The sequence below is a fragment of the Herpailurus yagouaroundi genome, unplaced genomic scaffold (genome assembly GCF_014898765.1).
Source record: "Herpailurus yagouaroundi ecotype Mexico unplaced genomic scaffold, PumYag 139, whole genome shotgun sequence".
NCBI classification, from domain to species: Eukaryota; Metazoa; Chordata; class Mammalia; order Carnivora; family Felidae; genus Herpailurus; species Herpailurus yagouaroundi.
The window spans coordinates 59604333-59617951 of record NW_024412394.1 but is presented as its reverse complement, the minus strand read 5'-3'; the positions used below and the strand labels follow the sequence as shown (position 1 = coordinate 59617951).

Sequence of the window (13619 nt, the reverse complement as noted above, 5' to 3'; positions counted from 1 at the left end):
TTGTTTCCTTTGCTGTGCAGAAGCTTTTTATCTTCATAAGGTCCCAGTAATTCACTTTTGCTTTTAATTCCCTTGCCTTTGGGGATGTGTCAAGTAAGAGATTGCTACAGCTGAGGTCAGAGAGGTCTTTTCCTGCTTTCTCCTCTAGGGTTTTGATGGTTTCCTGTCTCACATTCAGGTCCTTTATCCATTTTGAGTTTATTTTTGTGAATGGTGTGAGAAAGTGATCTAGTTTCAACCTTCTGCATGTTGCTGTCCAGTTCTCCCAGCACCATTTGTTAAAGAGACTGTCTTTTTTCCATTGGAGGTTCTTTCCTGCTTTGTCAAAGATGAGTCGGCCATATGTTTGTGGGTCTAGTTCTGGGGTTTCTATTCTATTCCATTGGTCTATGTGTCTGTTTTTGTGCCAATACCATGCTATCTTGATGATGACAGCTTTGTAGTAGAGGCTGAAGTCTGGGATTGTGATGCCTCCTGCTTTGGACTTCTTCTTCAAAATTACTTTGGCTATTCGGGGCCTTTTGTGGTTGCATATGAATTTTAGGATTGCTTGTTCTAGTTTCGAGAAGAATGCTGGTGCCATTTTGATTGGGATTGCATTGAATGTGTAGATAGCTTTGGGTATTATTGACATTTTGACAATATTTATTCTTCCAATCCATGAGCAGGGAATGTCTTTCCATTTCTTTAAATCTTCTTCAATTACCTTCATAAGCTTTCTATAGTTTTCAGCATACAGGTCTTTTACATCTTTGGTTAGATTTATTCCTAGGTATTTTATGCTTCTTGGTGCAATTGTGAATGGGATCAGTTTCTTTATTTGTCTTTCTGTTGCTTCATTGTTAGTGTATAAGAATGCAACTGATTTCTGTACATTGATTTTGTATCCTGCCACTTTGCTGAATTCATGTATCAGTTCTAGCAGACTTTTGGTGGTCTATCGGATTTTCCATGTATAATATCATGTCATCTGCAAAAAGCGAAAGCTTGACTTCATCTTTGCCAATTTTGATGCCTTTGATTTCCTTTTGTTGTCTGATTGCTGATGCTAGAACTTCCAGCACTATGTTAAACAACAGCGGTGAGCGTGGGCATCCCTGTCGTGTTCCTGATCTCAGGGAAAAAGCTCTCAGTTTTTCCCCGTTGAGGATGATGTTAGCTGTGGGCTTTTCATAAATGGCTTTTATGATCTTTAAGTATGTTCCTTCTATCCCGACTTTCTCAAGGGTTTTTATTAAGAAAGGGTGCTGGATTTTGTCAAAGGCCTTTTCTGCATCGATTGACAGGATCATATGGTTCTTCTCTTTTTTTTTGTTAATGTGATGTATCACGTTGATTGATTTGCGAATGTTGAACCAGCCCTGCATCCCAGGAATGAATCCCACTTGGTCCTGGTGAATAATTCTTTTTATATGCCATTGAATTCGATTTGCTAGTATCTTATTGAAAATTTTTGCATCCATATTCATCAGGGATATTGGCCTGTAGTTCTCTTTTTTACTGGGTCTCTGTCTGGTTTAGGAATCAAAGTAATACTGGCTTCCTAGAATGAGTCTGGAAGTTTTCCTTCCCCTTCTATTTCTTGGAATAGCTTGAGAAGGATAGGTATTATCTCTGCTTTAAACGTCTGGTAGAACTCCCCTGGGAAGCCATCTGGTCCTGGACTCTTATTTGTTGGGAGATTTTGGATAACCGATTCAATTTCTTCGCTGGTTATGGGTCTGTTCAAGCTTTCTATTTCCTCCTGATTGAGTTTTGGAAGCGTGTGGGTGTTCAGGAATTTGTCCATTTCTTCCAGGTTGTCCAATTTGTTGGCATATAATTTTTCATAGTATTCCCTGATAATTGTTTGTATCTCTGAGGGATTGGTTGTAATAATTCCATTTTCATTCGTGATTTTATCTATTTGGGTCATCTCCCTTTTCTTTTTGAGAAGCCTGGCTAGAGGTTTGTCAATTTTGTTTATTTTTTCAAAAAACCAACTCTTGGTTTCGTTGATCTGCTCTACAGTTTTTTTAGATTCTATATTGTTTATTTCTGCTCTGATCTTTATTTTTTCTCTTCTTCTGCTGGGTTTAGGCTGCCTTTGCTCTTCTGCTTCTATTTCCTTTAGGTGTGCTGTTAGATTTTGTATTTGGGATTTTTCTTGTTTCTTGAGATAGGCCTGGATTGCAGTGTATTTTCCTCTCAGGACTGCCTTTGCTGCATCCCAAAGCGTTTGGATTGTTGTATTTTCATTTTCATTTGTTTCCATATATTTTTTAATTTCTTCTCGAATTGCCTGGTTGACCCACTCATTCGTTAGTAGGGTGTTCTTTAACCTCCATGCTTTTGGAGGTTTTCCAGACTTTTTCCTGTGGTTGATTTCAAGCTTCATAGCATTGTGGTCTGAAAGTATGCATGGTATAATTTCAATTCTTCTAAACTTATGAAGGGCTGTTTTGTGGCCCAGTATATGATCTATCTTGGAGAATGTTCCATGTGCACTCAAGAAGAAAGTATATTCTGTTGCTTTGGGATGCAGAGTTCTAAATATATCTGTCAAGTCCATCTGATCCAATGTCTCATTCAGGGCCCTTGTTTCTTTATTGACCGTGTGTCTAGATGATCTATCCATTTCTGTAAGTGGGGTGTTAAAGTCCCCTGCAATTACCACATTCTTATCAATAAGGTTGCTTATGTTTATGAGTAATTGTTTTATATATTTGGGGGCTCCGGTAGTCGGCGCATAGACATTTATAATTGTTAGCTCTTCCTGATGGATAGACCCTGTCACTATTATATAATGTCCTTCTTCATCTCTTGTTACAGCCTTTAATTTAAAGTCTAGTTTGTCTGATAGAAGTATGGCTACTCCAGCTTTCTTTTGGCTTCCAGTAGCATGATAAATAGTTCTCCATCCCCTCACTCTCAATCTGAAGGTGTCCTCAGGTCTAAAATGAGTCTCTTGTAGACAGCAAATAGATGGGTCTTGTTTTTTCATCCATTCTGATATCCTATGTCTTTTGGTTGGCGCATTTAGTCCATTTACATTCAGTGTTATTATAGAAAGATACGGGTTTAGAGTCATTGTGATGTCTGTATGTTTTATGCTTGTAGTGATGTGTCTGGTACTTTGTCTCACAGGGTCCCCCTTAGGATCTCTTGGAGGGCTGGTTTAGTGGTGACAAATTCCTTCAGTTTTTGTTTGTTTGGGAAGACCTTTATCTCTCCTTCTATTCTAAATGACAGACTTGCTGGATAAAGGATTCTCGGCTGCATATTTTTTCTGTCTAGCACACTGAAGATCTCGTGCCAATTCTTTCTGGCCTGCCAAGTTTCAAAAGAGAGATCAGTCACGAGTCTTATAGGTCTCCCTTTATATGTGAGGGCACGTTTACCCCTTGCTGCTTTCAGAATTTTCTCTTTATCCTTATATTTTGCCAGTTTCACTATGATATGTCGTGCAGAAGATCAATTCAAGTTACGTCTGAAGGGAGTTCTCTGTGCCTCTTGGATTTCAATGCCTTTTTCCTTCCCCACTTCAGGGAAGTTCTCAGCTATGATTTCTTCAAGTACCCCTTCAGCACCTTTCCCTCTCTCTTCCTCCTCTGGGATACCAATGATGCGTATATTATTTCTTTTTAGTGTATCACTTAGTTCTCTAATTTTCCCCTCATACTCCTGGATTTTTTTATCTCTCTTTCTCTCAGCTTCCTCTTTTTCCATAACTTTATCTTCTAGTTCACCTGTTCTCTCCTCTGCCTCTTCAATCTGAGCTGTCGTCGTTTCCATTTTGTTTTGCATTTCGTTTAAAGCGTTTTTCAGCTCCTCGTGACTGTTCCTTAGTCCCTTGATCTCTGTAGCAAGAGATTCTCTGCTGTCAGCTATACTGTTTTCAAGCCCAGCGATTAATTTTATGACTGTTATTCTAAATTCACTTTCTGTTATATTATTTAAATCCTTTTTGATGAGTTCATTAGCTGTTGTTATTTCCTGGAGATTCTTCTGAGGGGAATTCTTCCGCTTGGTCATTTTGGATAGTCCCTGGCATGGTGAGGACCTGCAGGGCACTTCCCCTGTGCTGTGGTGTATAACTGGAGTTGATGGGTGGGGCCGCAGTCCCACCTGATGTCTGCCCCCAGCCCACCGCTGGGGCCACAGTCAGAATGGTGTGTGCCTTTTCTTCCCCTCTCCTAGGGGCGGGATTCACTGTGGGGTGGGGTGGCCTGTCTGGGCTACTTGCACACTGCCAGGCTTGTGATGCTGAGGATCTGGCGTATTAGCTGGGGTGGGTAGGCAAGGTGCACGGGGGCAGGAGGGGCAGGCATGGCTCACTTCTCCTTAGGTGATCCGCTTCAGGAGGGGCCCTGTGGCAGCGGGAGGGAGTCAGATCCGCTGCCGGAGGTTTGGCTCCGCAGAAGCACAGAGTTGGGTGTTTGCGCGGAGCGAACAGGTTCCCTGGCAGGAACTGGTTCCCTTTGGGATTTTGGCTGGGGGATGGGCGGGGGAGATGGCGCTGGCGAGCGCCTTTGTTCCCCACCAAACTGAGCTCTGTCGTCCGGGGGCTCAGCAGCTCTCCCTCCCTTTGTCCTCCAGCCTTCCCGCTTTCTGGGCAGAGCTGTTAACTTATGACCTCCCAGAGGCTAAGTCGCGCTTGCTGTGGGAACACAGTCCATCAGGCCCCTCCGCTTTTGCCAGCCAGACTTGGGGGGCTCTGCTTGGCCGGCGAGCCGCCCCTCTGCCCCGGCTTCCTCCCACCAGTCCAGTCCGTGGAGGGCGCACCGCCTCGCCGTCCTTCCTACCCTCTTCCGTGGGCCTCTCATCTGCGCTTGGCTCCGGAGACTCCGTTCTGCTAGTCCTCTGGTGGTTTTCTGGGTTATTTAGGCAGGTGTAGGTGGAATCTAAGTGATCAGCAGGACGCACGGTGAGCCCAGCGTCCTCCTACGCCGCCATCTTCCCTCTCTCCTCGCCAAAATAATTTCTCCAGAGTAATTAACAGGCGTTATCTACCCAAGGAATGGAACAAATAGGAAGTTCAGGTTCTAAGGAGCTGCGTTGTTGGTGCCAGTGGCCCCACGCTAGCTCTTTATTAATTGCACCACCTGGGTTGCTGATAGCGAACTGAGCTTTGGAACATTTCAGGCCTGGCATGGAATGCAGTTTTTACACAAGTGTCTTGTGGTTCAGAAATCCGATTTCACAGCCTATCTTCCGTTAGATGAAAGTGTTTACGGTGTGTCTGGAGCTGGAGTAAGTTCCTGCGGGTGCCCAAGAGCAGGGGCCTCCTCTCTCCTCTCATTAATTTGCTGATGCCTAAGTGCACTGACACAGCGGTGAGATACCGGGGAGAGAGCTAGAGCTGCACTTTTTAAAACAGCAGCTACTAGCTACATGTGCTGTTGAGCAGTCTGGAGGGAGGTAGAGGTAAGAGAATGGGCAAAATAAGTGAAAGGGATTAAGACGTACATACTGCCAGTTATAAAATAAATAAGTCAGAGGGATGAAAAGTATAACACAGGGAACATATTAGGTTATAACAGTTTTGTGTCGTGACAGATAGTGACTACACTTATCATGGTAAGCATGTTGTAATGTATAGAATTATGCAATCAGTATGTTGTACACCTGGAAGTAATATAATATGTGAACTATACTTCAACTAAAAAATTTAAATAATAAAAGAGAAATATGGTTAGTCTGGATTGAGATGTGCTCTAACTGTAAAATACACTTATTTCTCAACCTTCTTATGTAAAAAAATAATTTTTATTATGGATTAAAAAGGTAATTTTTTAGATACATTGGGTTATATAACCTTTTTATAAAATTAATTTTAATTTTTAAAAACTTTCTAATGTTTCTGCTAGAAAATTAAAATTTATATGGTTTGCATTATATTTCCTTTTTAAATGTTTGTTATTGAAGCATAGTGTGAAATTTTATTTTAGGTCTGCTACTAGTATGTAACCTTGAGAAAGTCACCATAACTCTCTGAAAATGAGTTTTTAAAAAAATCTTGATCTTTCCATTGAGCTCCAAAGTCAGATGCAATGCCTGTTTGAAATTTCTTCTCGGATATATAATGAGTTCTTCAGATGTAGTGTTTTTTTCTTTTTCCTCTCTCAGTCTGTCCTCTGAATCTTTCTTATATCATCAATAGAACTGCCATCCATCTACTCTCTCTCTCTCTTTTTTTTTTTTACCCAGTCTCTCACACCCTCTTCCTCTGTATTACTCTGTTCCCTGAAAGGTAAGTATATGCAAAACTACCTCCAAAGGCTGTAGGAGCTCTAAGAGCAAAGAAAAAGGCTGATGAAAAGGCCCAACAAGTCCAGCTTGACAAGAAATGGTTTATTAAGGGGACTTACAGATAGAACTGTCTTAGGTGGTTGCAAGAGAAATAGACCCCTAACCCCATATCTTTTAAGACTTGCTCTTGTAGCCCTAGAGACTGCGAGTACATGCTGGGAGATCATTCAAGAGGAGAATGTTTAAGAATAAGTGTGTATTCATAGTCTTATCTCCAGAGCACTTTGAGGATGTTATGTCCTAATCGTGTACTTAAGGATGTGGTTAAATAAAAGAATGTGGGAGGGGAAGGGGCTATTCTTACGAAGGTTTCAGGTCACAGAACCTTCATCATGGCAGATTTGTGCAAAGTGCCAATTAGTCTGGTTCACATATATACCATCTATTAAAAATTAATTCATATCAGTGTTTGAAATAATCTATTCATTAGTGAATGTGTATTTTCTGTTTCCTACCTTCGTTACAAATTGTGTTACTACCTTTTTGACCACTTAAACAGTTTGTAGCACAATAAATATTTGCCAGATGAGCACATGATGACCCCAGCTATGAATGAAAGGTGAAATTTTGTTTAATATATCCTATTATGAAGGCCTAAAATCTTCTATTTTAGAATGATTACTGAAAAGGGTTTTATACATGTACAAGCAGTGAGTAAAGACCTTTTAAAATAAAAACCTAATTATCTAAAATTATCTAATTACCTAATGAGTACCCAAAAATATTAAATTCCTATTCAAAGCTATTCATATAAACTTTTATTTTTAACCCCGTGACTTGTAAGTGGCTTGTGCTGTGGAACATGGTTTGTGAGGTGTATTTGAGGGGTGGGTCAGCAAATGAAGCTTGCACGGAGAGTACTGAGTGGCAGTCGACTCTATTCTGAAATGTTAAGCCCAAGCCACATGCTATCAAGAGCCAGATGAAACTTAATCTATGAAAATTATATAGTGTGTGTCTTTGGTATCTATATGAGTTTTCCTAAATATATGCTGAAATTGTAATCTTTACTATTAGAATAATCTTAAGCATAATCTTATGATACACTAGCTTAGAGAGGGCAGCATGGTCCTGGCTTCATCTTAAATACCTAGTTAATGCATTTTAATTGACTGGCAATGTAGGTACCTTATTTGATTATTGTAAACAGTTAATGTAGTATACTTAGTGTACATTTTTGTTCTCCCAGGTAAATAGTATTATCCAGATTATTTTTTTAGAGTGAAGTGTGTAGTTGACAGCAGCCTGTGTAGTCAGTGTTTTATAAGGGATATTTGAAACATATATATTTTCCAAGAATTGCATAAAAGAGTCATGTCATTTCCTGAATGATTAGTAGTCTGATGAATCCAAAATATGTAGACAAGTGGATTTATGATAAGACTTGTAATATATTTTTTTAGTTTATTTATGAGAAAGAGTGGACTGGGGTTGGGGAGAGAGGTTTCAGAGAGAGGGGGGGAGAGAGAGGATCCCAAGTAGGCTCTGCACTGTCAGTGCAGAAGCTCAAACTCACAAACCATGAGATCATGACCTGAGCCAAAGCCAAGAGTCTGACATTTAACTGACTGAGCCACCCAGGTGACCCAAAGCTTGTAATATTTAAAATATTTTTTGATCTGCTGATTATGGTATGTTTTGAAAATGCTTCTACTAATTAAAAGGGAGAATACTGAACATAAAGCCTTATCATAAATGAGCCATGAGTATTTGCTGTTTAAAAGCAAATACTAGCATGCTGCTTAATTGCAGTTTTAGCTTTATGCATCATTAATATATAAAATCAATACATGTTTCTTTTAAGTTAGAAGAATAGCAAATATTTGGAAGCAGTGGTTGTTAGAGCCATTTAATTAGACATTAGTATGTGAAGTATAAATAAAATAATGAAAATTATTAGTACACAATTCTAAATTTGAGTAGAGTTTTGATAAAACCACACTTTTCTTCTGCTTTAAAATTTTAAGATATTTGTGTATATAATTTATGTATCATTGAAATACAAGAAATCCCTTGTGCATAATGAACTTTAACTTAATTATCTCATGTTCCACTAGTCCACACAGTTTGAAATGTACTGAGTTCTCCAGTGATGTTTTTTAATACCGTTAAGTTACAGTGTTTGCCCATTCTTTTTTACCAACGTTTATTGATTAAATGTGTTTATTCAAGTTCCTAAATTCAAAGTGAAAAAAAAAAAAAAAAACTTTGGGGGAGGGAGCAGAACATGCACTGTTTTAAGTAATTTGTAAATTTTTGGAGGTTTTTTGTTTTTGTTTTTTAAGCTTACTGTTTCTTGCCAGGATGTTCTGTTGATAGTAATTGTATGTATACATCAGTATTTTATTTATTTTATTTATTTTTGCTTAGAAATGTTTTATTTTTTCATTGGTTGATGACTAATTGATCATCTGAATGGTAGCTCTTGCATTGTATGCTAAAATAAGACATATTTTGCTGGCAGGGAGAAATTAGGCTAGTTTCATTGTTTCATCTGTGAAGCTCTCTTGCAAAAAAGAGCAAACCAGGCCAGTTTTAAAATTTAAGTTGCAGAAACATTATTGGTGCTTATTATACCAACGCGTTCATATTCAGAACTACTTCATGCAGTAAATATTAATCTCCTTTGCAAAAGTAGGGAAACTGAGGATCTGAGATTATCTGATATGATTAAATCACACATTTAGGATGAGGCACAGCCTCAACTAATCTGCTGTCACTATAGATTAGATTAGATTTTCTAGGTGTTTATATAAATGTAACCATACGGTGTATATTCTTTTTTTGCCTGGCTTCTTTCATTCAACAGTCATTTTGAGATTCATTTATTTTGTTACATCTCAGTAATTTTTTCCATTTTATTGTTGGGTAGTATCCCACTGTATAAATATGCCACATTATCTTCATTCATCTGTTGATGGAGATTTGAGTTGTTTCTGGATTTAGGCTATTCAAATAAAGCTTCTATGACCATTGCGTATAAGTACAAGTTTTTGTATGTACATATGTTTGTTTTTTTTCTCTTGGTAGAACCTGGAAGTGATATGGCCTGATCATATGTTTAATTATATGTTTGACTTTTAAAAAATTGTCAAATTGTTTGCAAAGTCTTTGTACTATTTTAGATACCTACCAGCAGAATTATGAGTATCAGTTCCTCCACATCCTCATCAACACTTGAAGTGGGCACTTCTTAAAATTGTAGCTATTTTAATAGATGTGTAGTTTATCTCACTGTGATTTTAACTTTCATTTCCCTAATGACTAATAATATTGAGCATCTTTTTGTGTGCCATCCAGATACTTTCTTTGGTGAATTGACTGTTTAATTGTGCCCATTTAAAAAATTGGATTGTTTGATTTCTTATTGTTGTGTTCTGAGAATCCTTTATATATCCTGGACATAAGTCTTTTGTCAGATGTATACTTTGCAAAGATTTTCTTCCATGCTGTCTTCTTTCATTTTCTTAATATTTTGAAGATTACAGGTTTTTCATTTGGCTTAAGTTCAGTTTATCAATTCTTTGTTTACAGATTATGGTATACTTAAGACATTTTGGTCTAACTCAAGACCACAAAAATGTTCTCTTCCATTTTTTTCTACAAGTTTTATAGTTTTAAGTTTTACATTTAGATCTATGATCTACTTTTGAATTAATTTTTGTATGGTGGGAGGTATGGATTCAAGGGGTTTTTTTGTTTTGTTTTGTTTTGTTTGTTTTTTGTTTATTTTTTATATATACATATCCATTTGTTCCAGCATCATTTATTGAATAATACTATCCTTCGTCATCTGTATTGCCTTTGAGCCTTTGTCAAATATCCGTTGTTGGTATATATGAGGGTTTATTTGTGGATTCCTTGTTTTGTTTCTTGATCTATTTATCTTTATGCTAATACAATGCTGACTTGATTTCTCTAGTTTTTTAATAATCCTTGAAACCAGTTGAAATCAGTTGAGATGTTGATTGGAATTGCACTGGATTTATAGATAAACTTGGGAAGAATTGGCATCTTTTAAAGGATTTTCTTTTATTTCTCTGAGCAAAATTATGTAGTTTTCAATATATATGTTTCTCATCCCTTAAGATTTTCATAATTTTGATACTATTGTAATTGATTTTTAAATTTTTCCTTTCAGATTTTCACTGCTAGTATATAGAAATATAACTTTTTAAAAAATGTTGAACTTATATCCCACAAACTTTTTAAATCACATATAGTGTTAGATGATATTTTGTAGATTCCATCAGATTTTTTGCATAGAAAGTCATGTCATCTCTAAATGAAGACAGTTTTTCTTCTTTACTGTGTAAATGCCTTTATTTCTAAAAAAAAAAAAAAAAAATGCTGGATTGCACTGACCAGAACCTCCAGTATAATATTAACTGTTGAGTGCAACATCCCTGTTGTGTTCCTGATTTTAGGGGAAAGCATTTAGTGTTTCACCATTAAGAATAGTATGAATTGTAGCATTTTTGTATATCCCCTTTATCAGATTGAAGAATTCCCTTCTATTTCTAGTTTGCTGAAAGTGTTTTGTTTTGATTTGATTTGACTTGTTTTTAATCAGGAATGGATATGGGATTTTGTCAGATTTTTCCCCTTCATTTATTGAAATGATCATGTGGTTTTTCTGTTATAGCTTATTTCTATGGTGAATCATACTGAGTTTTCAGTGTTAAACTATCCCTGCATTTTTGTGATAATCTCCACTTGGTAATATTATTATTATGTTGTAGAATTATGTAAGTATTGTTTATATTTTCTGTGTTCATGAAGAGTATTGTTCTGTAATTTTTTTGTCTTATTTTGATATCAGGGAAATTTTGCCACATAGAATGATTTGGGAAGTATTTTCTCCTTTGCAGTTATTCTGAATAGTCTAAAACCACATGTAGAATTGGTATTTCCTCCTTAAATGTTAGGTAGAATTTATCAATGATGCTAACTGGGCCAGGAGTTTTCTTTTTGGGAAGGATTTTAATCTCAGCCTGTTAATTTATTTAATAGATACAGGGCTATTAAAGTTGTACATTTATTCTTGAGTGAACTTTGGTTACCTGTGTCATTTAAGAAAGTTGTCCATTTCATCTGTGTTGTCAAGTGTAGTGGCATAAAGTTATTTATTAAAATTTCCCCATTCTTAAAATATCTGTAGCATCTGTAGTGATGCCATCAATCTCATTCTTGGCATAAGTAATGTCTGTCTTCTCTTTTTTTCCCTGATGGATCTAGATTAATCAGTTTTATTGAACTTCTCAAAGAATGTCCTTTTTTGTTTTCCATTTCTTTGATATCCACTTTGATTCTAACTATTTCCTTTATTCTGCTTAGTTCGGTCTTAATTTTCTCTTTTATTCTGGAAGATGTAGTTGTTCATTTAAAACCATTCTTTTTTCATATAGGTGGTTAGTGCTATATATTTCTCCCTAAGTATTACTTTTAGCAGCATCCACAAATTCTGATATGTCGAGCTTTCTTTTTCCTTCGGTTAACAATACTTACCAAATTCCTTTTGATTTCTTCTTTCATCCATGGGTTATTTAGGAAGTGTGTTATTTAATTTCAAATATTTGGATATTTCCTAAAGATATTTCTGTTAAAGATTTCTAATTTCATTCCGTTGTGATCAGAGGACATATTTTGTCTTTGTTACTTTTCCTTTTATTGAAACATGTTTTATGGTCTAGAATATACTGTATTTTTTAATGTTTTATGAACACTTGATAAGATTTTGTATTCTATTGTTAGATGAATACCTGACCTGTCAGTCAGGTCAAATTGGTTAATAGTGCTGTTCATGTCTACTATAACCTTGTTGATTTTCATGCCTACTTGTCCTGTCAGCTGTTGGGAAGGATGCTGAAGTCATTTGCTGTATTTCGAAGATCTGTTATTAGGTATATTAGCCTTTATGACTATAATTAATTATTCTCTTTTTCATTGTGAAATGACTGCCTTTATTCCTGGTAATTATTCTTGGGTTTGAAATTTATTTTTTGTGATATTACTATAGCCATTCCAGTTTCCTGCCATTAATCCTATCTGGTTTTTTGTTTGCCCTCAGACATTGTAGTTTTCATTTCTAAAGACTTTTCATATGGGAGACTTTAGGAAAAATTATTTAACCACTCTGTCTTCATTTTCTTCTTTATTAAAGGCACATAATAAAAGAACCTATAACATAAAATTGTTTTGAGAATTGAGTAAATGTACCAAAATGCTCACAAATACATATATATCACAGTATAAGTTCTGTATAAATGTGATCTACAGCTATTGTTCCTACTCTTATGGCTGCTGTTTAAAAAAAGTATTTTTAAATCCATAACATATTGAAACAGAATTTCCTATTGATTTATATACCCAAGAAGTTTCTTGTTTGGACTTTCATTAGTCATCTTTAATCTAACTAAACTAGAATATCATCACAACTCAAAAAAATACCTGTTTCATTTTGTTTTTGTTTTGTACTTAAGATTGTGTATAAAAATATAGGTATACTGTCATTATCATATTTTTCAAATTCAGTGAATATGTAATTCCCAAATGCATTAGAATTATACAGTAGTTGTGAGTTCTCAAAGGTACATACTTTGGTTTAAATATAGGACATATTGAAATTAGTCATTTTTTTAATCAAAGGAAGTAAATGTTTACATTTAATATTTTGTATGAGTCCTTCACATTACTGTCATTTATTATGAGTCATTTATTTCTTTCCTTTTCTCTCCCTCTCTCTCTCTCTCTCTCTCTCTCTCTCTCTCTCTCTAGATTGGGCAGCTGGCTTTCAAAGGAATGAGGAGACTCAATAGAATCCAGTCAATTGTGTTTGAGACTGCCTACAACACCAATGAGAACATGCTGATTTGTGCCCCTACTGGGGCTGGAAAGACCAATATTGCAATGCTTACAGTTCTGCATGAAATTCGCCAACATTTTCAACAAGGTGTTATCAAAAAGAATGAATTTAAGGTAGGAAATTAACAGGTTAGACCATAACTTTTTAAATTGTAAAATTAAAATCATTTGTAGTTGTTCATGTTACATGAAATCTAGAATAAAAGGATATATTCATGATGTCATGTAAAGATTGCTGCTTGAATTTCTCTATTACTGTGAAAGCATTCCCAGTTTGTGTTAGGAAAATCCTATTACCCCTGTGAAAAGCTGTGAAAATACATTTAGCTTTGAAGCAGAACCAATTTTCAGAGGGATGAGACTATATACAAAAATTTCATTGTCCTTTAAATAGCTGCACACTTATCCAAGAAGGAGAAGTACTTTTCAGATATCACTATTAAGATTTTTTACTCCTAGTGGCT

General features: G+C 36.2%; 1 protein-coding gene across 3 annotated transcripts in view; it reads left to right on the top strand.

Annotated features, from left to right (window-relative positions):
* Window positions 1-13619, top strand: part of ASCC3 (activating signal cointegrator 1 complex subunit 3) — a 369269-nt gene that overhangs the window by 89284 nt on the left and 266366 nt on the right. For all 3 annotated transcript variants that reach the window (XM_040474260.1, XM_040474261.1, XM_040474259.1), the window contains exon 9: window positions 13069-13269. In XM_040474260.1, the coding sequence (XP_040330194.1) occupies window positions 13069-13269 (201 nt within the window). The remainder of the gene's footprint in view (window positions 1-13068; window positions 13270-13619) is intronic.